Source organism: Protomyctophum parallelum, assembly GCF_964188405.1.
Source record: "Protomyctophum parallelum genome assembly, chromosome: 1".
NCBI lineage: Eukaryota > Metazoa > Chordata > Actinopteri > Myctophiformes > Myctophidae > Protomyctophum > Protomyctophum parallelum.
The window spans coordinates 99,185,249-99,210,466 of NC_139697.1; the positions used below are offsets into that span (position 1 = coordinate 99,185,249).

Here is a 25,218-nt window from a genome sequence, read left to right on the forward strand (position 1 = left end):
ATAGCTAAAGTGTAACATAATGCTTAAAACACCAAAAGGGATTACCGTACTGAAATGATGTTTGAATGAGACATTGGCTTTTCTTGTTCACTCTTGCAAATGTGATTTTGCCAAACATCATCATTCGCGTAACTTATTCAAGCTGAAACAAAGCTGCAATTGTAGATCATACTGAGGTCTGTCTGTCTGTGTGTGTGTGTGTGTGTGTGTGTGTGTGTGTGTGTGTGTATGTGTGTGTGTGTGTGTGTGTGTGTTCAACATTTCTGAACAGTCGGAATAAAGAGGAGGAAGAGAAACTGAGCTGTTCGTTTCCTATTCTTCTGCCCTACAGATCAGGACAACTACAAGACACTTTTCGGAGCCCTGGACAACTCCTTTCTGATCGCGTATGCCATCGGCATGTTCTTCAGGTGGGTACAGTCAGTCAGTCAGTAGGCCCATGTTCTTCAGGTGGGTTCAGTCAGTCAGTAGGCCCATGTTCTTCAGGTGGGTTCAGTCAGTCAGTCAGTAGGCCCATGTTCTTCAGGTGGGTTCAGTCAGTCAGTCAGTAGGCCCATGTTCTTCAGGTGGGTACAGTCAGTCAGTCAGTAGGCCCATGTTCTTCAGGTGGGTTCAGTCAGTCAGTCAGTAGGCCCATGTTCTTCAGGTGGGTACAGTCAGTCAGTCAGTAGGCCCATGTTCTTCAGGTGGGTACAGACAGTCAGTCAGTAGGCCCATGTTCTTCAGGTGGGTTCAGTCAGTCAGTAAGTAGGCCCATGTTCTTCAGGTGGATACAGTCAGTCAGTAAGTAGGCCCATGTTCTTCAGGTGGGTACAGTCAGTCAGTCAGTAGGCCCATGTTCTTCAGGTGGCTTCAGTCAGTCAGTCAGTCAGTAGGCCCATGTTCTTCAGGTGGGTTCAGTCAGTCAGTCAGTCAGTAGGCCCATGTTCTTCAGGTGGCTTCAGTCAGTCAGTCAGTAGGCCCATGTTCTTCAGGTGGGTACAGTCAGTCAGTCAGTAGGCCCATGTTCTTCAGGTGGCTTCAGTCAGTCAGTCAGTAGGCCCATGTTCTTCAGGTGGGTACAGACAGTCAGTCAGTAGGCCCATGTTCTTCAGGTGGCTTCAGTCAGTCAGTCAGTAGGCCCATGTTCTTCAGGTGGGTTCAGTCAGTCAGTCAGTAGGCCCATGTTCTTCAGGTGGCTTCAGTCAGTCAGTCAGTAGGCCCATGTTCTTCAGGTGGGTACAGACAGTCAGTCAGTAGGCCCATGTTCTTCAGGTGGGTACAGACAGTCAGTCAGTAGGCCCATGTTCTTCAGGTGGCTTCAGTCAGTCAGTCAGTCAGTAGGCCCATGTTCTTCAGGTGGGTACAGACAGTCAGTCAGTAGGCCCATGTTCTTCAGGTGGGTACAGACAGTCAGTCAGTAGGCCCATGTTCTTCAGGTGGGTTCAGTCAGTCAGTCAGTAGGCCCATGTTCTTCAGGTGGGTTCAGTCAGTCAGTAGGCCCATGTTCTTCAGGTGGGTTCAGTCAGTCAGTCAGTAGGCCCATGTTCTTCAGGTGGGTTCAGTCAGTCAGTAGGCCCATGTTCTTCAGGTGGGTTCAGTCAGTCAGTAGGCTAAACAATGCATCCTATAAGGATATCAGTGTTGGAACTAACGCCCTTACATTAACCCACTTAGACCTGAGGACGATTCTACAAATACCTTCTACATCCTGACGGTTTTCTGAAAAACCTTACATTCTCAAACATTTTCATGTCAAGGACCCGCAAAAATATATGTAATTGGCCGCCGACCCCCCATCTGAAAATATCTAGTTCCAGGGACTCACTCTGAAAGAATATATATTCAAAGATTTGTGCCACATTTTTACGATTTTTCAAAAATAGCAGACCTACAAGCTCGTAGCTACGAGTGACAATTATAAGAACTCTAGGTCTCTGGCCACTACATTGATTTTAGATTCATGTGAAGATCTCTGATCGTCTGGCTTTGTGAATCGAACAAATTTTTAGCCGCCTAACTAAACGAACACTGCCTACCCGTTAGCTAAAAGTAATTACCGTAAATTGAGCTTGATTTCAAGTTCTTTGATTTTTCTTGCTTTTCTGGTTCTGCTCGGCAAGACTCAGAGCCCGTTCCTCTCTCTCACCCAGTCATCCCGACGCAAAGGGATTGGCCTCGTCGGCTATCTTCTCACGCAAAAGACATCGGGGAGTCACTTGGGTCACCTTTGCAAGCGAATGACGAACAAACGCATGGATATTATTTATTAACCAGACAGTGGCCTTGTGGTTAGACCGTCCGCCCTGAAACTGGGAGGTCGGGGGTTCGATCCCCGCAGCCGGGTCATATACCAAAGACTGTAAAAATACGACCCAATGCCTCCCTGCTTGGCACTCAGCATCAACGGGTTGGATTGGTGGGGGGTCAAATCAACTAATCAAATGGTTCCCGAGCGCGGCACGGCTGCAGCTCACCTCTCCCAGAGATGGGTCAAATGCGGAGAACAAATGTCACTGCGGTAACGTGTGTGACAAAATCGTAGGAGTTTGATTATGAACCATAATGGAGTTACATGTTGTCATGGGACATTATGGACATGTGGGCTGAAGTTCAAAGGGTGGTTGGTGGTGTGTAGGATGAAATACCAGATGTTGTTTACTTATTGATTCGTCAGAAAGCATCTGTGTCAGATAGTGTTGCTGTCGGGCAGAAACCTCTTATCTCCATTTTCTTACTTTTTGTGTTTTTTCCCCCCCTTATATCAACGGCGTACTTGATCATACTACTGCGTCACACACAAACGCAGCAGATCTACAAGCTCAAACACGACACGCTTCGAGATTGTAGATCTGCTACTTTTGAAGCGTTTTGAATTTGAATCCTGAAACGTAAGCGTGTCGGACATATGAGGTTTCCACCCCGACAGAGACGATATGCTATGTAACAAAGACATATGAGCTTTCTACCCCGACAGAGACGATATGCTATGTTACAAAGCAACATCATTATTATTTATTTTGGTCATTTTTGGAATCACAAATTGGAGGTTTTTCCAGAAAACATAGCGTAGCATTTTAAGGTGTTAAGGACAACGTTAGTTTTTTTCAACCACGGTTCATGTTTTAGGTTGTTATTAGAGAAAGTAAACGATGTGGGTTAATTGTTTTTCATTTGCTGCTTTCTTTCGTTTTAGCTATTTTTGACAGGGGTCCTAAATATGTATTTTATGTTTACAAAAACATATGGTGATTTATTTTTGTATTATTTACTGTAGTCCTACTAGACCCCAAGAAATTATATCTGGCCACAAAAGTTAATGGGATCTATTGAATGTGACAAACTGACATATTGAGCAACAATATTGTGTTACAATATATTATATAAACAATATTGTGTGACATATTGACACACAGTATGGCATCCCCCTAGTACCCCCCTTCACATTCAGTAGATCCTGTGATCATTTGCGGCCAGATGTCATTTCCTGGGGTCTAGTAGGACTATAATAAATATTTAAAAAGAGATCGCCGTAAATCTTTGTAAAAAAAAAAGGACGTATTTAGCTCCATGTTTGAATGCCCCACCCCCCCTGTCAAAAATAGCTAAAATCGCTAAAACAAAATAAAACAAATGGAGAAAAAAAAGACACTCATCTTTTACTTTCTCTAATAACAACCTAAAACATGAACCTTGGTTGAAAAGACTTAAGTTGTCCTTTTTAAAATTGGCCCCAGGGTTGACTGATGGGTCCACATCTGTTGTGTGTTCCTTGAGGCCCCATACACACACATCAAACACATGTTCTGTGTCTTGGCTGTTTAATGGGCGCCACACTGTATTTTTAACGGGAGTCACGTGGTTTTGACCAAACATTTGTGTTTGATGGGGTGTGCCCAACAAACAAAAAATGTTTGGTCAAACCATGCTGTGACTCCCATTGGAACTGCATTAAACACTGACGGAACATGTGTTCTGTATGTGTGTATGGGGCCTGATACCTGTCTGTCTGCTCTGTCTGTGTGTTCCCAGTGGCCTGTTCACCCGTCTGTCTGCTCTGTCTGTCTGTCCCCAGTGGATGTTAACCTGTCTGTCTGCCTGCTCTGTGTCCCTCCCCCCAGTGGGATGTTTGGGGAGCGCGTGCCTCTGCGTTACTACCTGAGCGCTGGGATGCTACTGAGTGGCCTGTTCACCTGCCTGTTTGGCCTGGGCTTCTACCTGGACATTCACTCCATCTGGTACTACGCCTTCATCCAGGTAAACACTGCATTCACTCCATCTGGTACTACGCCTTCATCCAGGTAAACACTGCATTCACTCCATCTGGTACTACGCCTTCATCCAGGTAAACACTGCATTCACTCCGTCTGGTAGTACGCCTTCATCCAGGTAAACACTGCATTCACTCCATCTGGTACTACTACGCCTTCATCCAGGTAAACACTGCATTCACTCCGTCTGGTACTACGCCTTCATCCAGGTAAACACTGCATTCACTCCATCTGGTACTACGCCTTCATCCAGGTAAACACTGCATTCACTCCATCTGGTACTACGCCTTCATCCAGGTAAACACTGCATTCACTCCATCTGGTACTACGCCTTCATCCAGGTAAACACTGCATTCACTCCATCTGGTACTACGCCTTCATCCAGGTAAACACTGCATTCACTCCATCTGGTACTACGCCTTCATCCAGGTAAACACTGCATTCACTCCATCTGGCACTACGCCTTCATCCAGGTAAACACTGCATTCACTCCATCTGGCACTACGCCTTCATCCAGGTAAACACTACATATAAGTATACATAAGCCGTGTTCTCTGCACAAGTAAAGCTACACTAAAGAGCGGTCCAGCTGGTCTGTCCCGTCTTTTCAGAGGAACACTATAAAACACACACGCAGGTCAAGGACAATTAACATGTGTTCCAGTTTACCTCTCCGGTGTTTAGCTGACTCTTATCTTACCCGGAGCACGCCTGTAGATTAGTCTCTGACATTACGGAGTTGTGCCATATTGAGTAGGCGGCATGTCATATAATGGCATATTAATGAGGGCCTATTCGACAGCCGTGGCATATTTCTCTTTCAATGATTTTTATTTGATATTCTCAATTATTGACAGACATTACATTGACGTACATAAAACAGAACAAAAACTAAACAAAAGACAGAATCAACGACATGCCAGCAAATGGTACAGAAAAATGTAGCAGTCAAGTCTACTCCCATCATACAGTTGAAACTCATACTTTATATATATGCGTGGCATATTTAATAGATCCTGGAATTCTAAATGAGGGTACAGATCCCATGAAGTCCATTTAGGAACATTTTGTAGTTTTATTGATCAGAGATTAGTTTTTTCTGAGAATTATACCACACTGTGTGAACTGCATCTGTAAAGAAATATAGGCAAACCGTCATGGAAAAGACAAAACGCGCGGAAAGAAGTCCAAGTCAAACTAAAACTTTCACAATGACACTCTCCCCTCTGGCTGTAGTTTTTACTGTAAACCGGTTTCAGTTAAACATGACTCTAAAGTACAGTAGATTGTTCCCTATATATGCAAATTAATGACCTACTTAGTTTTCACAATCATTGGAACTTAAGAACAATTTATCACTTTATTGTTGATTCTATCGTCCTGACTACACGGGGGGGGGGGGGGGGGGGGGGGAGGTTTCCCATCTGGGATCATGAAGTCTCTGAACTGGTCCAGTTTCTCTCCATCAAGAACGCTGCAGCACAAGGGCCTTTCTGTGTGGAGTTTGCATGTTCTCCCCGTGTCCCCTAGGGTAGGTACCCTCACATGTTCTCCCCGTGTCCCCTAGGGTGGGTACCCTCACATGTTCTCCCCGTGTCCCCTAGGGTAGGTACCCTCACATGTTCTCCCCGTGTCCCCTAGGGTAGGTACCCTCACATGTTCTCCCCGTGTCCCCTAGGGTAGGTACCCTCACATGTTCTCCCCGTGTCCCCTAGGGTAGGTACCCTCACATGTTCTCCCCGTGTCCCCTAGGGTAGGTACCCTCACAAAAAACATGCAGTAATCCTGGTCACTAAACTGCCTCCCCCTGGCCAGCCGGGGCGCCTGATGGAGGGGAAAGGAACTGGTTGGAATAACGTGTTCCTTCCACGCGCTACGTCCAACCAGGGAAACTCCCCCCTGTCAGGTGTAAAGGAGCAACTTGGACACTCAGGCATGAAGGAAGCATGAGTTCAAGTCCGTTGCTCTCCCCTTGTCCCCCATATATGGGGACTAGGTTGGCGGAGGGTGTGTAGAGCCCAGGATCACATTAGATGATTGACACAGGGGTGAAAAATGGGTTACAAAATCGTGGGATAAAAAATATATTAGAAAAAAAAGAATGCTTCAGCAGCAGTTGATCTGGTGGTCGCTGCACTGGCCATGAACCCAAACTTGTGACCAGCCATGGGCGGAACCTTTGGTGAAACTATTAAAGCCATGGTTGATCAGAAGAGATGCAAATAATAATGACTAAAAGCAGCAGGTGGAAAGTCTTAACGCTGAAGCTTATAGCCTCCACATCACATCACATGACACCCGGTGGTCGGTCACATGACTCACTCTGTTGTGAGGAGTCGTTTCCATGCTGGGCCTGACAATGAAACTAACACTGCCTTGTGACCTCTCTCTCTCTATGTCTCTCTCTCTCTGTGTGTCTCTCTCTCTCTCTCTCTCTCGTGGTTGTTCTAATCTAGGTTATAATGTGTCGGAAATGATTAAACCAAAGATAAATCAGATCACTTGGTGTGAAGTAGCACATTAAAAGACTCTAAATCATTATAGTCAGGTTTGTCACTTTGACAAAAACCCTCTCGTTTACACCATTCTGTGCTTTTGAACCAACCGACATTTCCATCAAAACAAAGCAACGTAATTTCCTTTTGTGCTAAAAGAGTCAATTCTTAAGGAATGTACATGGTAGGTCATTCACTTCTAGTCATTTTTACTGACTAGTTGTTTAACTACCTATATGTTTTTTTTTTTTATCAACTAGTCAACTAGTGCCAACAAGGTTGACTAGTGGATTTACTAGTCGACTAGTAAACTAGTCGACTAGTTGCTTAATGCCCTAGTTAGTACATGGGTTGAGTCACCAAAAGGAGTCATCTTTATCCTCTGGGACCCTGCAGTGGCTCCCTGCTTGGCACTCAGCATCAAGGGTTGGATTGGGGGCCACTGCGACATAGTCATGTCCATTGGCTGTGTTGATTTTGACAGCAAAATTTTGATTTTAGTTTATTCACAGTCTTTTGAATAAAATAAGTAATTTAGTTTTAGTTTATCATTTATGCTTTATTGTTAGTCTAGTTTCAGTCGACTAAAATGTGTTTTGGCAGGCCTTGATGCCGTCGCTGATTTGACACTTGCTGAAAATAGCCGATTTACAAGCTCACAACGCGTTGCACTGCGACACGTTGTGAGCTTGTAGACCAGCTATTTTCAGCATGCAACCATGTGTAAAATGGTAAAAAAGTCTGTCTGTCTGCCTGTCTGCCTCTCTCTCTCTCTCTCTCTCTGATGCATTACCATGTGTTGTTCTTGCTTACTGTAAGTTGCTCGGAATTAAGTGCGTCCGCTAAATGCCTAAATTGTAAATTATCTCCCTCTGTCTCTCTCTGTCTCTCTCTGTCTCTCTCTGTCTCTCTCTCTCTATCTCTCTCTCTCTCTCTCTCTCTCTGTCTCTCTCTCTCTCTGTCTCTCTCTCTCTCTCTCTCTCTCTCTCTCTCTCTCTCTCTCTCTCTCTGTCTCTCCCTCTGTCTCTCTCTCTCTCTCTGTCTCTGTCTCTCTCTGTCTCTCTCTCTGTCTCTCTCTGTCTCTCTCTCTCTCTCTCTCTCTCTCTCTCTCTCTCCCTCTGTCTCTCTGTCTCTCTCTCTCTCTCTCTCTCTCTCTGTCTCTCCCTCTGTCTCTCTCTCTCTCTCTCTCTCTCTCTCTCTCTCTCTCTCTCTCTCTCTCTGTGTCTCTCTCTGTCTCTCTCCCTCCGTCTCCCAGGCTATGAATGGACTCATGCAGACGACGGGCTGGCCCGCTGTAGTGGCCTGTGTCGGGAACTGGTTCGGAAAGGGGAAGTGAGTGAACAACTCTGGCCTGCTATTCTGCTTACTGTGCAGTATCACTTACCTATTCTATTCAGCTGACACACACACACACACACACCCACCCCCACCCCGCAAGCACACTGTCGTGCGTGGACGCGTCAGAAGAACCTGAAGCCCTTCTTCTTCGTGGGTTTTTTAGACAGCTGGTGGATGGAAAAGAAGCTCCACCTCCGCGGCTGACTGACGCGGAGGGGAGCGCGTCCGTGAAGCTGTCCGTCGCGTCAGTCGGGCGCGGAGGTGGAGCTTCTTTTCCATCCACCAGCTGTCTTAAAAACCCGGTTTTTAAGCTGCGCACAGCAGGGAACGTGCGCGACCACGTGCGACAGTCTGCCTCCGGACACACACACACACACACACACACACACACACACACACACACACACACACACACACACACACACACACACACACACACACACACACACACACACACACACACAATTTACAATTTAGGCATTTAGCAGACGCTCTTAATCCAGAGCGACTTACATTAAGCAAGAACAAAAAAGCATGGGAATACATCACATAAAAAGCATTTATCATGAAACATGCGTATAAGCTAAGAAAGTAACAGTGGAATATCTATATAATGAAACTATACATATAAACTATACATATATACTATACTATGCTATACATATGTACTATGGCGTGCTATGACTACATACAATGCAATTATAGTGCTGTCTACATAACATGCTATAAGTCTGTATCAAATCCTATCTAAGTCTACAGAAATGCTATCTAAGGGGGTAGGGTAAGTGCTATGGGCCATGATACACACACACACACACACACACACACACATTGACTGTACAGAAATGAGAGGGCATGTAATGTCACTGTAGTATACTATAATAAGGTCACCTCGACTCATTGTCTGCATCAAGGGTTGAACATTAACCACATAAAACCTATACAGTGCATTATACTTCTCCTATAGGCCAAATGGCTATAACAGATCTACAAGCTCACAGTGTGTCGTTTGTTTGTTTTGCCAAATGTTCGTCACCTGCCTTTGCCTTAAAACAATAGCTAGGGACAGCACAGATACAATATTAACAATGCAAAAAATACAACCACAAGATTTGTTCAACATTTTCATGGCTCACGGCATTGAAGCTCTAAAAGGCGCTGGACTTCAACACAATCCCAACTGGACAGTTTTAGGACAAAGACGTTTTAATGAAAAACAGTGGATTAAGAACCTCAACACGGATTTTCCTGGAGGCTTAAACATGGCCTAAAATCAGATCTTGAATACAACAAAACTTTAAACTCAGGATTAAACTGGAGTAAATCTAAAAGTGATCGGATCAGACTTCCTTCGGATACATGACGAATGCATTCATTCCTTGCATTGTGCCTACACATGTTGCGACCTTCGGTGTGTAAGCACAGTGCCCCCCCCCCCCCCCCCCCCATGTGGTCAGATAAAGGTTCAGAGTGGGTCACTGTGTCACTGGGTCAGACACATGGCGTTTTATTGAACAAAAAAAATCACAAGACGAACTTGGGTTTATTTTCCCTCAGAGACACGAGGCGACCTGTCTGTGTGCATAGTGGAGACCATGTCATCCCTGCATGGCCTTTGATTGATTATTTGTGTTTGTAAATTTGCATTTCCGCCCCAAGTTTGTTTTGATGTTTATTTTTAGCGCCCTCTGGTGGACACATTTGCACATTACAGTACATACCTACTGTACATAGTCCAGCAGCTAACTAGGTTTCTTTTGTTTAACCCATTCTGACCTGAGATCAGATTCTAACGCACAGAAGAATGGTGGTTCTTTAACGCATTTTGACCTGAGATCAGATTCTAACGCACAGAAGAATTGGTGGTTCTTTAACGCATTTTGACCTGAGATCAGATTCTAAAAATGTCTTAAATCCTGACAGTTTAAAAAAAACAGCAGACCTACAAGCTGGCGCGCTACGAGCTTGTAGATCTGCTATTTTTCAATAGCTAAAACATAACACAATGCTAACACCAAAATCGGTTCCCGCCCAAAATGGGTTAAAGTGGGAAATTTCGTATATAGTTTTTTTTTGTTTTTCATTTGCCTAAAATATTGTCCATATTCATACATACATTCATGAATCCACTTGCTGACCGCCTGTCAGCATTGAGCAATTCTTTGTGACCATAACATTAACATCAGGCAAGATTTTCAAAATGTCATTATATGTAGCATTATGTAACATGTGACATGTCAAACTAGAGGGTTTTCATGATTCTGAATCCATTCCAAGCATTAGTTTTGCACAAAATACACTCCTTGGGCTAAAAACGGCCATAGTCACTTGCCTGAAATGTGTCATGGGCATCTGTGCACGCCACTGATTCCATGTGTTGTGTGTGTGTCGTGGTCTCATCTCTCTAGGCGCGGTTTCATCATGGGGATCTGGAACTCCCACACGTCTGTGGGGAACATCCTGGGCTCCCTCATAGCGGGGGTGTATGTGTCCTCGTCCTGGGGGATGTCCTTCATCGTGCCCGGGCTCATCATCGCCTCCACCGGAGTCCTCTGCTTCTTCCTGCTGGTGGAAAGTCAGTCCATCTTTAACCCTTTTTTCTTTTTAGACATTTGTTAACATTTAAAAAAAAATCTTCTAAAACGGCTAGTCCCAATACTTGATTCTGATTGGCTGGTTACCGTCACGTGACCGGTGTAAATTCCACCGATAACCCACTCCTTCAATCACTGGGGCTATACTTGCCGAGCAAAACAAGGAAGTGATGTGGCTCGCTCTGGTGGCGCAAAGCGTAGCTACTTTTGTGAATTCAATCGTTTTATTAGGTTAATATTGCTATATGTTTGTAACCGTTTTAGAAAAGCAATAAGCCACTCGAGGCCCCAGCTTACTGGGTATTTTACACTGGCTGGGAGGGTAGAAGACCCTCGGCTGCGCCTCGGGTCTGCCTACGCCCCCAGCCAGTGTAAAATACCCTAACCTGAGACCTCTCGTGGCTTATTGCTTAATTCTAAATCATGACAGTTTCCTGAAAAACCCTGTATGTTTCTATGTCAGTGGTGCTCAATATTGCATGTCAAGGACCCCCAAAGATTATATGTATAATATGCCACCGCCCCGGCAAAAACTGTATAATTATGAACTGTTGTCATGAGTATACAGTACATCCACACAGCACGTGAATATTACGCAGAAAATTCTTATACTACGGCACTAAACATTTTCAGATGGGGGTCCGCGGCCACGAACGTTCGATAACTCCTCATTTGGAAGGCATTAGTAGAAAGGGCCCCCGGGTCTTATTGGGTTCATCCGTTTCGAACGATTCTAAAACTTCTAAATCCTGACAGTTTTCTGAAAGAAACCCATGTTTCTATGGCAGTGGTTCTCACAGGGTTAAAACCCCATGTACTTGGCCGCCGACCCCCCCCCAGAAGCAAAGATATGAGTTAAAAACATTCGCTCTGAAAGAATATATATTCAGAGATTTGAACCACATTTTCAAAAATAGCAGACATACAAGCTCATAGCGCGGCACTCGGTGCCGCGCTATGAGCTTGTAGATCTGCTATTTGTCAACAGCTAAAGTACTATAACATAATGCTTAAAAGTAAAACACCAAAAGGGGTTTCCGTTCAGGGCAAAAAAAAAAACCTTCACATTTCTGAATTTTAGTGCATCTTTCCTTCCTCTACAGAGCCTGAGGATGTCGACTGCAGCGCTCCACAGCACCATGTAAGTCAAACCGCCAGATAGGCTTACGTTCTTGAAATAGATATGACAAATGAATTATGCCACAATGCAATAATGCCATTGTTTTTGCCCTTGACCATGCCTGTGACCATGAGCGCTTGACTTTTAAGACCCAAAAGCTAATCATGACACACACACACACACGCACACACACCCAGAAATGTACATCTACCGTTATTTTTAGCTTCCATTTTTAGCTTCCATTTACTGTACAGTGGACGGTTCTCAAATGTTTTAACCCATTCTGACCTGAGATCAGATTCATACGAGGTTTCCGCCGGACACACACTGGTCTGATGAACGCATTCTGACCTGAGATCAGATTCTAAAAAATGTCAGTCGTTCTTCGATTTTTCAAAAATAGCAGACCTACAAGCTCGTATCGCGCCACTCGGTGGCGCGATATGAGCTTGTAGATCTGCTATTTTTAAATAGCTAAAGCATGACGTGATGCTAACACCAAAATGGGTGCCCGGTCAGAATGGGTTAATTTCATTTCACGGAACCCCATAACTCTGGGAGTGTACAAAATGGAACCTCTTAGCTTACGCATGTTTCTTGATAAATGTTTTTATGTGATCTATTCCCATGCTTTTTTTTGTTCTTGCTTAATGTAAATCGCTCTGGATTAAGAGCGTCTGCTAAATGCCTAAATTGTAAATTGTAAATTGGAACCAAATGAACCCTTGTGTGGGTCCATTTGGTTCCATTCATGCACTCTCAGATGTACACACCCGTACCATTTGGAACCCACTCAAGGACACTCTGAGACCCACTGGTGTAGCGGAGTGCTTCCAAGTCCCAACGTCTTTAGTATCATCGGTAACACCAAGTACTTTCCAAAATGGCTGCTGTGCATTATAGACCATGTTTTTCTTTTCATATTCTTTTTTTATCCCACGATTTTGTAACCCATTTTTCACCCCTGTGTCAATCATCTAATGTGATCCTGGGCTCTACACACCCTCCACCAACCTAGTCCCCATATATGGGGGACAAGGGGAGAGCAACGGACTTGAACTCATGCTTCCTTCATGCCTGAGTGTCCAAGTTGCTCCTTTACACCTGACAGGGGGGAGTTTCCCTGGTTGGACGTAGCGTGTGGAAGGAACACGTTATTCCAACCAGTTCCTTTCCCCTCCATCAGGCGCCCCGGCTAGCCAGGGGGAGGCAGTTTAGAGACCAGGATTACTGCATGTTTTTTGTGAGGGAACCTACCCTATAGGGGACACGGGGAGAACATGCAAACTCCACACAGAAAGGCCCTTTCGCCAACCCCGCCTTCGGGTATGGGCACTGATGACGCGGAGGAGGAAACACGCCGCCAGCACCCACAACGTCCCGTGCGGGAATCGATATAGACCATGTTGTCCGAGCTGCTCCCGTGTGTTTCTCTTCTACGACTGCTGCCGCGGTCCTGCTCCTGCTGTGAGCGGTCCTGCTCCTGCTGTGAGCGGGCTCTCCTTCGTCTTGGTTGAGGCGCGGCGGCGAGACCTTTTGGTGGTAATGAAAGAGCACTGTGTGTGTTTCAGGACTCTGAGGCTCAGGAGAACGCGGAGAGGGAACCTCTGCTCCGTCACTCCACTGTTCCCAACGAGGAGGTCAGTTCTGCCACTCGGCCTAACGACCCATGCAGAACCCACCTCACCCCCCCCCCCACCGCTCACTTTTGAGTCACCTCACCCCCACTATTATCACCCCCACCTCACCCCCACTATTATCATGGAGGCAGCGGTGGCCGAACGGTTTGCGGAGCGGTCTTGATATCGAAAAAGTCGCTAGTTCGTATCCCCGGACCGGCACGTTAAAATGACCACCGCTGAAGTGCCCTTGGACAAGGCATTGAACCCCTACCATGAAATGTTCTATGAGCAGGGCCTGGCTGTAAACAAGTTCTTGAGCTTAGTCCAGTTACCCTGGGTAAACATAGTACCTTTCCTTTCCTTAGTCCAGTTACCCTGGGTAAACATAGTACCTTTCCTTTCCTTAGTCCAGTTACCCTGGGTAAACATAGTACCTTTCTTTTCCTTTTGAGGCCATCATACTCGCGGTGATGTCCTTAAGGATTGACCCCGCCTCCCTGTGGTTTACCCAACTTCTAGACCAATCAGTGAAGGACTTGTCTGATAGTAAAAACAGAGAGATGGGTCTGTGTCCGCGGTGATAGCTGATCATCACCGCGACTGACGTAGTTTTCCAACCCTTTAAAAACTACACCGCGGTGATAAGCTATCTCCACAAACTGGAGTATATATGTATGAGCCTTTAGGGTTGACGACAGACAGAGTACAGCAACTTGCAATGGGTCTGGTGACTCTGGTCTATAAGATTCGATACACCACCATACCCATGTGTACCTGTCTAAATACTTACCTTAATGTCAACGAAATCTACACTCACAACACCAGATGGAGCTCAACAACAAACCACGTTCAACCCAGATTCGGCTCAAACAAGGGGTTAAACTTCTATGCCACTAACATATGTGGAACGCCAACTACCAACAACCATTAAGACATGTGAATCCCTTGACTCCTTCAAAACCGCTCTCAAAAAGCACTTAAGAGCGGCTGCAACCCCCCCCCCCTATGTTTCTCTACTGTATATACTTTATACAGTAAATTCATTTCTAACTGTGTATATGATTCTTTTTGCATAGAAGTGTATATCTGTATGTCTTAATTTGTTCTGATGAATTGAAAATGGAGGACCCTGATGTAAACGACACAAGTCTCAGTGCTTTTTTTTCTTTATGGTTTTATCCTCTTATTGACCATTTCGTATTGACCTGTGCTTTCGTTTGAACTGTACCCATTCTACAAACTGTTGATAACATTTTACAATCAATCAATCAATCAATCAATCAGATCTTCAGCAGCACGTCGCCCGCCACCAACGAGACGGTGGAGGTCGTTGAGGACCACAGCGAGGCCATCAGCTTCAGCGGAGCGCTCAGTATACCCGTGAGTGACCGACCGCCGATGTTAAACATTATGTTAGAATTTAGCTATTGAAAAATAGCAGATCTACAAGCTCGCAGCAAAAATGAATGGGACTCGAACGCGCGACACGCTGTCAGGCGCAGAGTCTATATATGTGGCATGTGCCTGGACCCCAAAAACAAAACAAAATAAAGATATTTGAATGTGATATGTAGCTACTTTCCTCTCCAGGAACAATAATTAATAAGTACTGTACTTTGTCCCATGGTGTGGTGTAACCTTCTAAGGCTATAATATTTAACTAAAACTAGAATTAAAAAAACATTTCAGTTAACTGAAACTAATAAGATTAAAATTAAACTAAATACCCTTAGTTTTAGTTTTTATCAATATTTATATATGCCTTTCGGATATTTATAATATAATCAAGTTTTACGGCAGTTTTCAGCACCGTATGGCAGCATGTAGCCACGCTAATCCTAACCCACAAATAAAGTACGAAATAAAGTATGAAAAAAAACTATAACTAAACTAAAACTAAGCATTTCACCAAAATAAAAACTAACAACCCGCTCTAAAAACTAACTAAAACTAAAAAAAACTAAAAAGAAATATGTCAAAACTAACTAAAACTAAACTATAAAACTATTATTTGTTCCCATGCATGCAGGGTGTGGTGGAGTTCTCTCTGTGTCTGCTGTTCGCCAAGCTGGTCAGCTACACCTTCCTCTACTGGCTTCCTCTTTACATCTCCAACGTCGGTCAGTACCGCTTCCATTTGCTCCTCAAACAAACAAGATAAAGCACACTTTATACGTTACATTTATTTGAACCATAATCATTTTCTGTTTTTGTTCTGTCGTTTTCTTTTCTTTCTTTCCCCCCAAATCAATAGAATTAATTTTATGTTTTCAGCTCATTTCGACGCCAAGGAAGCCGGGGACATGTCGACCTTATTTGACGTGGGAGGAATTGTGGGTACGTATTTTAGTCTCCATGCCAAGGGTTTTAGAAGCAAAGCATCGTACTATGGATCTGTAAAAAAGTGTATTTTCTTTTTATTGTTCGCTTAAGATCAGGCCTTCTCGCCAAGTGACACCAGACATACAACCAGGGGTAAGATGTCGGTAGGGATATCCAGGGCGCCACCCTGGTCCTTTTGAAGATACACACAAGCCCGGTTTAGCACAGCCATTCGCAGTTGACTTTTCACACCTCGCTAACAAAACATGTGTGTGTGTGAATTCCGTGAAATAGCTTCAGCTTGGAAATAACAGGAATGAGCGACCTGGGATGCATATCATCAATGGTGACGGTCCATTGTGTTGACTTGCTGAGTAGTTTACTGTAGGTGTCGGCTCTAAAGAGTTGGATTCATGGACTAATTAAATTGCAGACAGAGGTGACGTTTGCAAGGTAAAAATGCACAACACTAAAGTTTCCACCATTTATGCAAGCAAATAGAATACAATTTGATATGCAGTCGATTGTGGGTTAATAAATAGGCCTACACATTAAGGAGGTTATTTCAATCGCATGTGTGCCCCACTAGTTGTATGGAAAATTGTACATTTATATAGAGCAGGCGCTTTACATAGATGCATGTGCATCAATTTGCCCATCCACACACACATCCATACACCGATGGCAGCAGAAACCATGCAAGGCACCAACCAGCACATCAGTTCAGAGTCTTGCTTGAGGAGGGGAGCATACTTTAGTCCGACATATCCTTGGTTCGGGATAGGGTTGGGGGTTAGGTTTACGTGTGCTGCCCCGTGCTCGCGGTTATGGTTAGGTAGTCGATCGGACCAATTGTATGTCGGACGAAAGTATAGTATTCGCTCGAGGACACTTCGACACTGACTCTGGGGGAGCCCGGGTTCGAACAGGCAACCTCGTGGTTACCATCCAGCCACTCTACCCCTGAGCCACCGCCGCCCCTAAAATAAAATCCACAGCACAACAGATTATCAGTTTTTAATGGGTGGTCACTGGTTAAATAATAATGTGTTGCTAATCACCCCTTGGGCTTTGCGGTCATAATAACTGCAGCACACTTTGAAAGTGGCCAAAAGCGTCTCACCACATCTCATCATCATACGTGTGTGTATTTGTATGTGTTTCGTTCCAGGAGGCATCGTGGCTGGTCTGGTGTCGGACCACACCGGAGGCAGAGCAACCACATGTGCTGTGATGCTAACACTGGCTGCTCCAATGGTGACTATGCATGCTATCATTATGCTAACACTGGCTGCTCCAATGGTGACTATGCATGCTATCATTATGCTAACACTGGCTGCTCCAATGGTGACTATACATGCTATCATTATGCTAACACTGGCTGCTCCAATGGTGACTATGCATGCTATCATTATGCTAACACTGGCTGCTCCAATGGTGACTATGCATGCTATCATTATGCTAACACTGGCTGCTCCAATGGTGACTATACATGCTATCATTATGCTAACACTGGCTGCTCCAATGGTGACTATACAATATACATGCTATCATTATGCTAACACTGGCTGCTCCAATGGTGACTATACATGCTATCATTATGCTAACACTGGCTGCTCCAATGGTGACTATACATGCTATCATTATGCTAACACTGGCTGCTCCAATGGTGACTATGCATGCTATCATTATGCTAACACTGGCTGCTCCAATGGTGACTATCAGAACATTGATACATATAAAAGTCTACTAATTAGTCGCCCGGAAAGGTGTAGGCTACCCTATTTGAAAAGTAACAAATGTTTCAAAACATAACGAAATCTAAAGATTTTTTTTTTTTGCGGCTTACGCCTTTTATTGATTTTTGAAGGGACAGACAGTAGGCTGACAGGAAACGGGAGAGAGATGGGGGGATGACATGCAGTAAAGGCCGTGTCGGGTCCGGGAGTCGAACCCGCGGCACACTGCGACTGGATTACCAGTCCGGTGCCCAGACCGTTACGCTACGGACTGGGCCAACATAACGAAATCTAACTCGGTTTCAAACATTGGTTTAACAAAACTGAAAACATAGGATAAATCTGACAAATCAAGAGCAAGAGACTGTCCAAGAACAGAGAGCAAAAGGAAACTAGATAAGTCACTAATTACAGAAGAAGTTGAGAAGTTCAGTCACGTGAGAGAGACTCGGAGTAGTCGCTGCTTCTTCGAAAGGAGCCAGCTTAACCCATTCTGACCGGGCACCCATTTTGGTGTCAGCATCATGTTATGCTTTAGCTACTTAAAAATAGCAGATCTACAAGCTCATATCGCGCCACCGAGTGGCGCGATACGAGCTTGTAGGTCTGCTATTTTTGAAAAATCGAAGAACGACTGAAATTTTTTAGAATCTGATCTCAGGTCAGAATGGGTTCATCAGACCAGTGTGTGTCCGGTGGAAACCTTCGTATGAATCTGATCTCAGGTCAGAATGGGTTAAGGTGGTTCGGGACATCTGGCTAGGCTGAGACGCGTTGAGAGCTTGAAAGGAGAGGAGGGGCATTTGTAATAAATGCTTATTAGTATTATTATTATTATTATTATTATTGTGTGTCCCTGGTCTTGATGTATGTTGACCGTGTCTTTGTCTTTCTCCTTGCAGCTCTTCCTCTACAACTTCATTGGCCAGAGCAGCATCGGTGCTACAATCGGTAAGACCCCCGTTTTGTGGTGTGTGGTTATTATGGTGGCTTCAAAATGTGTACACAATGTATTGAAAATAGCAGATCTACAAGCTCACAATGAGTCGTAGATCGTAGCTATTTTCAATGAATGTGGTTAATGTATGTTTTCTAATCAAAATTAAAATCGCCAAAGTTAACTATAGTAACTAAAGTTTTCAAATGATTGTGGTGGAGTAAAAGTGCAAATTCTGGCTCCGAGATGTAGTGGAGTAGAAGTGAAAGTACTGGGAATTGGAAATACAATATAGTAAAGTACAAATAACTCAAAATTGTACTTAAGTACAGTACTTAAGTCAAAGTACTTAGTTACTGCATGTCACTCACACTGTCCGATTCCATATTCTAACAACTGTTTGTGTGTGTGTGTGTGTGTGTGTGTGTGTGTGTGTGTGTGTGTGTGTTTGTGTGTGTGCGTGTGCGTGTGTGTGTGCGTGTGCGTGTGCGCGTGTGCGTGCGTAGCCATGCTGATGGTGTGTGGAGCTCTGGTGAACGGACCGTACGCCCTCATTACCACCGCCGTGTCAGCTGACCTGGTGAGTCCTGAAAGGTCACATTCCACTCGGGTCACATGACTCACACCCTGTGACTGTGATACTGTACTGTACTATGAAACTATACTGTACTATAACACTATACTGTACTATAACACTATACCCTGATCCCTGGGTCGGCGGTTCGAGTCCCGGCTCCTCCTCCATGTCCACATGTGGAAGTGTCCTTGGGCAAAGACACTGAACCCTACGTTGCCTCCAATGAGTCGGTCGGTGTGAGCTTCATGCCACCGTCGGTGTGTGAATGTGGGGAAGTGAGGACGCTGGTGTCGACTGTTCGCCGCTTCACCTCCCAATGTATGAATGATTGAACCATTTGTAAAGCGCTTTGAGCACTTGGAAAAGCGCTATAAAAATGCAATTCATTATTATACTGTACTATAACACTATACTATACAATAACACTATACCGTACTATACACAGAGTTAAAGTGTCCTTGAACAAGACTCTGAACCCCTAATTGCTCCCGATGTGCAGGTTGGTGCCGTGCACGGTTTCCTCTGCCATCGGTGTGTGTGAATGGGTGAATGTGTCGTCGAATCAAATCAAATCAACCTTTATTTATATGGCACTGTATATTGACAGAACCGGGGTTGACCAAAGTGCTTCACAACAAATTAATTAAAGCAAAATACATCAAGCAGAGCGAAGGAAAACACAGCATATAAAATCAGATAACATTGAAATGCACAATCTATGTAAAGCGCCTTGGATAACACCATCTGACTGTACACTACACTATACACTGTCACTGAGCCTCGGCTTGGCATAATCATTGCTGTAGGGCACAAACATATTTCCATATTTGTTCGGATTTCGGGAGATTAACCGAGTATCCGACGGACTCAGCAACCGGCAAGACTTTAACTAAGATTCAACACGCATAGACTGAACTAAAATGTTCCAATAATCGCTTCTCTTTACAAACGCATGCTTTTTATAAGGTTTTATTCACTCATTATTACACATAAACACTCATACATACACACTGTTTGTTTCCCCCTCCCGCCGACACAGGTGGATACAGTACCCCGGATCTTTGCCTAATAGCCTGTTCCTATCCTATCTGTCGGCTGGGATTTCAGCTCACATTGAAACATTCTAAGCTGGCCCAGACCGGCCACTTGAGAGCCATTCTTCGCTCTCTCGATCTGGTACAACTTAGCTGTTGGTATTAGATTAGTTCAACACTACCACCTTTGCATCACCTATGCTCATGTTTACCTATGTTTTCTCTATGTTACCTCTATGGTTTTAAATCTGAATTTGGGAGACAAAACAAGAGGCACCATACATACTCTGTTACAATCTAAACACATTACAACACAACATGTTATTATAAATGCACATTAGTATATTCACCATTGGCCTCTCGCCTGTTGCTCTCACGATCTTCTCCTTGAATCTACCCCACTGTTGGTTTACACACATGAATACAGCAGGCCCTGACTGGGGTCACACCTCCCTGGCAAAGTTATCAGCCAATCGAAAGCCCAGACTGCTCCTTATCTGCCTGAGAGAGGTGGTTCTGTTTCCACCACACTTCCTGTGGTGTAAGGCTAGCTGCTATTTCAGACTAGCATAAACTGGTCGACTCTTAGATATTATACAGGTGTTTTGCTAACCCAATATCTAGGTGTGGACCCTAGAACACGTATCGATACACATTACAGGAATTGAAATGGTAAGCTACTTCATACATTGCTCCCCTGCTATCAACATGTGTGTAATCAGTGAGTCAGCCCCCCTTCCTCTGTAGAATTGTAAAACACCCCACACTCTACAGGAAGGTAGCCTCTACCCAACCCCACTGGAGTTGCATGCAGCTCATTTATTGCCCCACGGAATGTGCTTAGAGACCTTATCTATAGACAGTTCCCTCTCCTCTCTCCCTGATGAGAGCACATGTCCAGATCACCTAATACATCCCCAATCTTGATCATAATCTCGTCCATTCACAATTGGACAGTACACCCCCCACGTCTGCGTATGAAAATGGATATGGAGATTCATTTTCATATGCAGACAGATTAATTTGATCTGGGCCGACACCACTTTAAGTAATATCGGATCCTGCCTGAAGTGATTATACAATATATACATACTTTAAACAACACAACACACTAAAATAAAACACAACACATTAACTGCATAAATCAACAAAGGAAAAATAATAAAAGGTTTACATGCGTCGATAATCATGGACATTTCCCTCCTGTACCCAAACGCACCCTTATTTATTAAATCCGGTTACAGCTAATCACACTTATGTGTCTAATGGTGTGATGCTGGGAGCGACACCAGAGCCCCTTTTTATGACACCTCCACTCCTGGTGGATGTGCTCCATGTCATGTCAGCCAGGATTGAACCCTGGACGACATGCTCTGTCCACCTATGTCCGTTTGTTTTATGGCCTTTTGCCCGGACAAAGGTTTGCTTTAATATGTCTTAAACATCCCCCTCCTAGATTGAGGAATAAGACACCGACCCCGAGAGTGGCAGTTTTACTCCTTATCTTAAACAAACATACCCTTCCTGTTCACCCCCTCTGCACCCACTTTTTCTGTTACAACTCCACACTGAGGAAACACACACACCACACTGAGAAAGCATTCCCTCCCCCCCCTAGATTGAGGAAGAAACATCACATCAGCATTCTTTATACACATCTGTTTGTCTGAGTGTGCGCGTGCATGTGTGTGTGCTGAGTCATATGGTGGGCAAGTCACATGCTACTCCTTAGCTGACTTCCTAAAAGGGTCCCTCCATTTCCACTTCACCTTCTTTTTCTTTTCACCACGGTCGGAAAATAAAGGCATCTTTCCAGCCTTAGATTTTCCTCCTGGCAACCCCGCGAGAAAGCTATCTAGCCACTGCGTTGGCACCATGACCGTCTCCTTGTCAAATTGACCCACCAGCTACTTCATACATTGCTCCCCTGCTATCAACATGTGTGTAATCAGTGAGTCAGCCCCCCTTCCTCTGTAGAATTGTAAAACACCCCACACTCTACAGGAAGGTAGCCTCTACCCAACCCCACTGGAGTTGCATGCAGCTCATTTATTGCCCCACGGAATGTGCTTAGAGACCTTATCTATAGACAGTTCCCTCTCCTCTCTCCCTGATGAGAGCACATGTCCAGATCACCTAATACATCCCCAATCTTGATCATAATCTCGTCCATTCACAATTGGACAGTACAATATTCCCTGCTATCGTGAAAATGTGGCGCAAATCCTGACAAAAAACTGTCAGGATTTAGAAGACATTTTATATATTTCGACGTCGGGCCTAAATGCGTTAAAAGTGTTTAATTCTGTCCGTTGGTTTTATAAATATGAATCAATGAAACGCAGACCATGCAGACCTTGTGACTAAATCATGACTACATTGGATCCAGTGGTACAGAACTTCCCCACACTTGACCGAGTCAGTGGGGATAAACCCTGACTGCCTCGACTGTCTTAATGCATTTTGGGCAGGGAACCCCTTTTGGTGTTTTAAACATTATGTTATAATTTAGCTATTGAAAAATAGCAGATCTACAAGCCCATAGCGTGCCACTGAGTGGCGTGCTATGACCTTGTAGGTCTGCTATTTTTGAAAAAATCATGAACATGTGGTGCAAAGCTTTGAATATATACTCTTTCAGAGCGAACGTTTTTAACTCAAATCTTTTCTTCTGGGAGGTGGTCCCTGAAACAACACATTTTCAGATGGGGGTCGGCAGCCAATTTAATATATTTTTGGGGGTCCTTGACATGAAATATTGAGAACCACTGATATAGAAACATGAGGTTTTTCAGACAAAAAAGACATTTTAAAAAAGATATTTTTTAATTTCGACGTCGGGCCTACCCTCACTAAAAACGCCGGGACAACGCTCCACACGTCCCAAACTCTTCTCCCTTCTGGCTCCAAAACTGTGGAATGCACTTCCCATTGCAGTCAGAACTGCAGCATCACTCCTAATCTTCTGCCGTAGTCTGAAAACCCACCTTTTCAGACTCCATCATGGCCCATAGCACTTACCCCACCCCCTTAGATAGCATTTCTGTAGACTTAGATAGCATTTGACACAGACTTATAGCATGTTATGTAGACAGCACTATAATTGCATTGTATGTAGTCATAGCACGCCATAGTACATATGTATAGCATAGTAGTATAGATGTATAGTTTATATGTATAGCTTCATTATATAGATATTCCACTGTTACTTTCTTAGCTTACGCATGTTTCTTGTGATGTATTCCCATGCTTTTTTGTTCTTGCTTAATGTAAGTCGCTCTGGATTAAGAGCGTCTGCTAAATGCCTAAATTGTAAAATTGTAATTGTAAATTGTAATGCTTATTAAGATGCCAAACACTGCGACGACAGTGTTGTTTTTGGCAGCACATTTTGATTTTAGTTTTAGTCTTTTAGTCTTTTGAACAGTTTTCATTTAGTTTTAGTCACATTTGAGTCACCCGGAATGTTTTAGTGTTAGTCTAGTTTTAGTCGACTAAATGGCATAAGATTTTAGTCCACTAAATCTACAGTTGATTTAGTCGACTACAATGTATTTTGGCGGGCCGTGATGCCGTCGTAATGGCTGATTTTTAAACTTGCTCAAAATAGCCCATCTACAAGCTCACAACGTTGTGAGCTTGTAGATCTGCTATTTTGAGCATGCAGCCATTTTAGTCTAGTTTTTTAATTGTTGACGAAATTGTCAACACATTTAGTCTTAGATTCAGACATCATAGCTTAGTTTTCATTTAGTTTCCATTCAGTTTTCGTTAGTGAAAAAAGGTAGTCGACGAACATTTTTCGTCTTAGTTCTAGTCGACGGAATGTCTGCTGCGGTGTCATCATTATTGTTATTGTTATTATTATTATTGTTATTGTTATTATTAAGATGCTTGCCGTTCCACAGGGAACGCATGAGAGTCTGAGAGGGAACTCCAGAGCGCTGTCTACGGTAACCGCCATCATAGACGGTACAGGATCAATAGGTACGTAACGTATGGAACGTAGTTAGAATTCTGATCAGGCAGAAACCTCCTATCTCAATATTCTTTCATAAACTGACGCCCTGCTTGACCATACCACAGCGTCACACACAGAAGGATATTAGAAAGTAGCTGGATTTACAAGAAAACGCGGAGCGAAGCGACTCGTTTTGAGCTTGTAGATCTGCTCCGTTTAAATGTTACTGTCGGTCTTTTCCACAGTAGAATCAAGCAAAAACAAACAAAAACAAAGGAGCCGTAGTGTCCCTTTTATGCCCATATATGTAGATTTCTGTATCTGTCTCTCTGTGTCCCTTTATTATTATTATTAACCCATTTTAGGCGGGAACCCCTTTTGGTGTTTGCATTACGCTATGCTTTAGCTATTGAAAAATAGCAGATGCTATGAGCTTGTAGATCTGCTATTTTTGAAAAATCTAAGAACGACTGACATAGAAACATGGCTTTTTCAGAAAACTGTCATTTTCAAACAGACATTTTTAGAATCTGATCCCAGGTCAGAATGGGTTATTATTATATGGAGATCTGTGTCTGTGTCAGGCATGCCCAAATATGGAGTGTTGTGATGTCAGAACAGGCCAGCTCCATATATGAACCCTGGAGCCATGGGTCCTGTCGAGAGCCCGGGGCAGTAGGCCTTTTTTGTGGCGGTTCTGGAGCCATGGACCCTGTCCAGAGCCCGGGACAGTAGGCCTTTTTTGTGGCGGTTCTGGGCAACCAGCTATCGGCCGACTCCACACAGAGCACTGCACTCCCTGTGGGGGTGTGGAACACTGCCCCCCTGTGGCGGTGTGGAACACTGCACTCCCTGTGGGGGTGTGGACTGTGGAACACTGCACTCCCTGTGGGGGTGTGGAACACTGCCCCCCTGTGGGGGTGTGGAACACTGCACTCCCTGTGGGGGTGTGGACTGTGGAACACTGCACTCCCTGTGGGGGTGTGGAACACTGCCCCCCTGTGGGGGTGTGGAACACTGCACTCCCTGTGGGGGTGTGGACTGTGGAACACTGCACTCCCTGTGGGGGTGTGGAACGCGTGTGTCGAATTTGAAGTCAGCGGGGCGAACGAGCTACGTGCATTTTTACAGACGGAGACATTGTGCATTTATAGATGTTCATTTCACGGCCATAAAACAGTCTTCACAGTGTGTCTCTGAAACGCTGTATAAATTGTGCTTGAAAGTCA

At 44.3% G+C, this 25,218-nt stretch overlaps 1 protein-coding gene across 2 annotated transcripts in view; it reads left to right on the forward strand.

The window, feature by feature from the left end:
- The window catches only part of slc37a2 (solute carrier family 37 member 2), a 37,127-nt gene that overhangs the window by 8,612 nt on the left and 3,297 nt on the right, over positions 1-25,218 (forward strand). For both annotated transcript variants that reach the window (XM_083776508.1, XM_083776507.1), the window contains exons 4-16: positions 332-410; positions 4,101-4,236; positions 8,001-8,077; positions 10,492-10,658; positions 11,781-11,818; positions 13,369-13,437; positions 14,704-14,799; positions 15,449-15,539; positions 15,694-15,756; positions 16,913-16,998; positions 18,383-18,431; positions 18,924-18,997; positions 23,937-24,015. In XM_083776508.1, the coding sequence (XP_083632634.1) occupies positions 332-410; positions 4,101-4,236; positions 8,001-8,077; positions 10,492-10,658; positions 11,781-11,818; positions 13,369-13,437; positions 14,704-14,799; positions 15,449-15,539; positions 15,694-15,756; positions 16,913-16,998; positions 18,383-18,431; positions 18,924-18,997; positions 23,937-24,015 (1,104 nt within the window). The remainder of the gene's footprint in view (positions 1-331; positions 411-4,100; positions 4,237-8,000; positions 8,078-10,491; positions 10,659-11,780; positions 11,819-13,368; positions 13,438-14,703; positions 14,800-15,448; positions 15,540-15,693; positions 15,757-16,912; positions 16,999-18,382; positions 18,432-18,923; positions 18,998-23,936; positions 24,016-25,218) is intronic.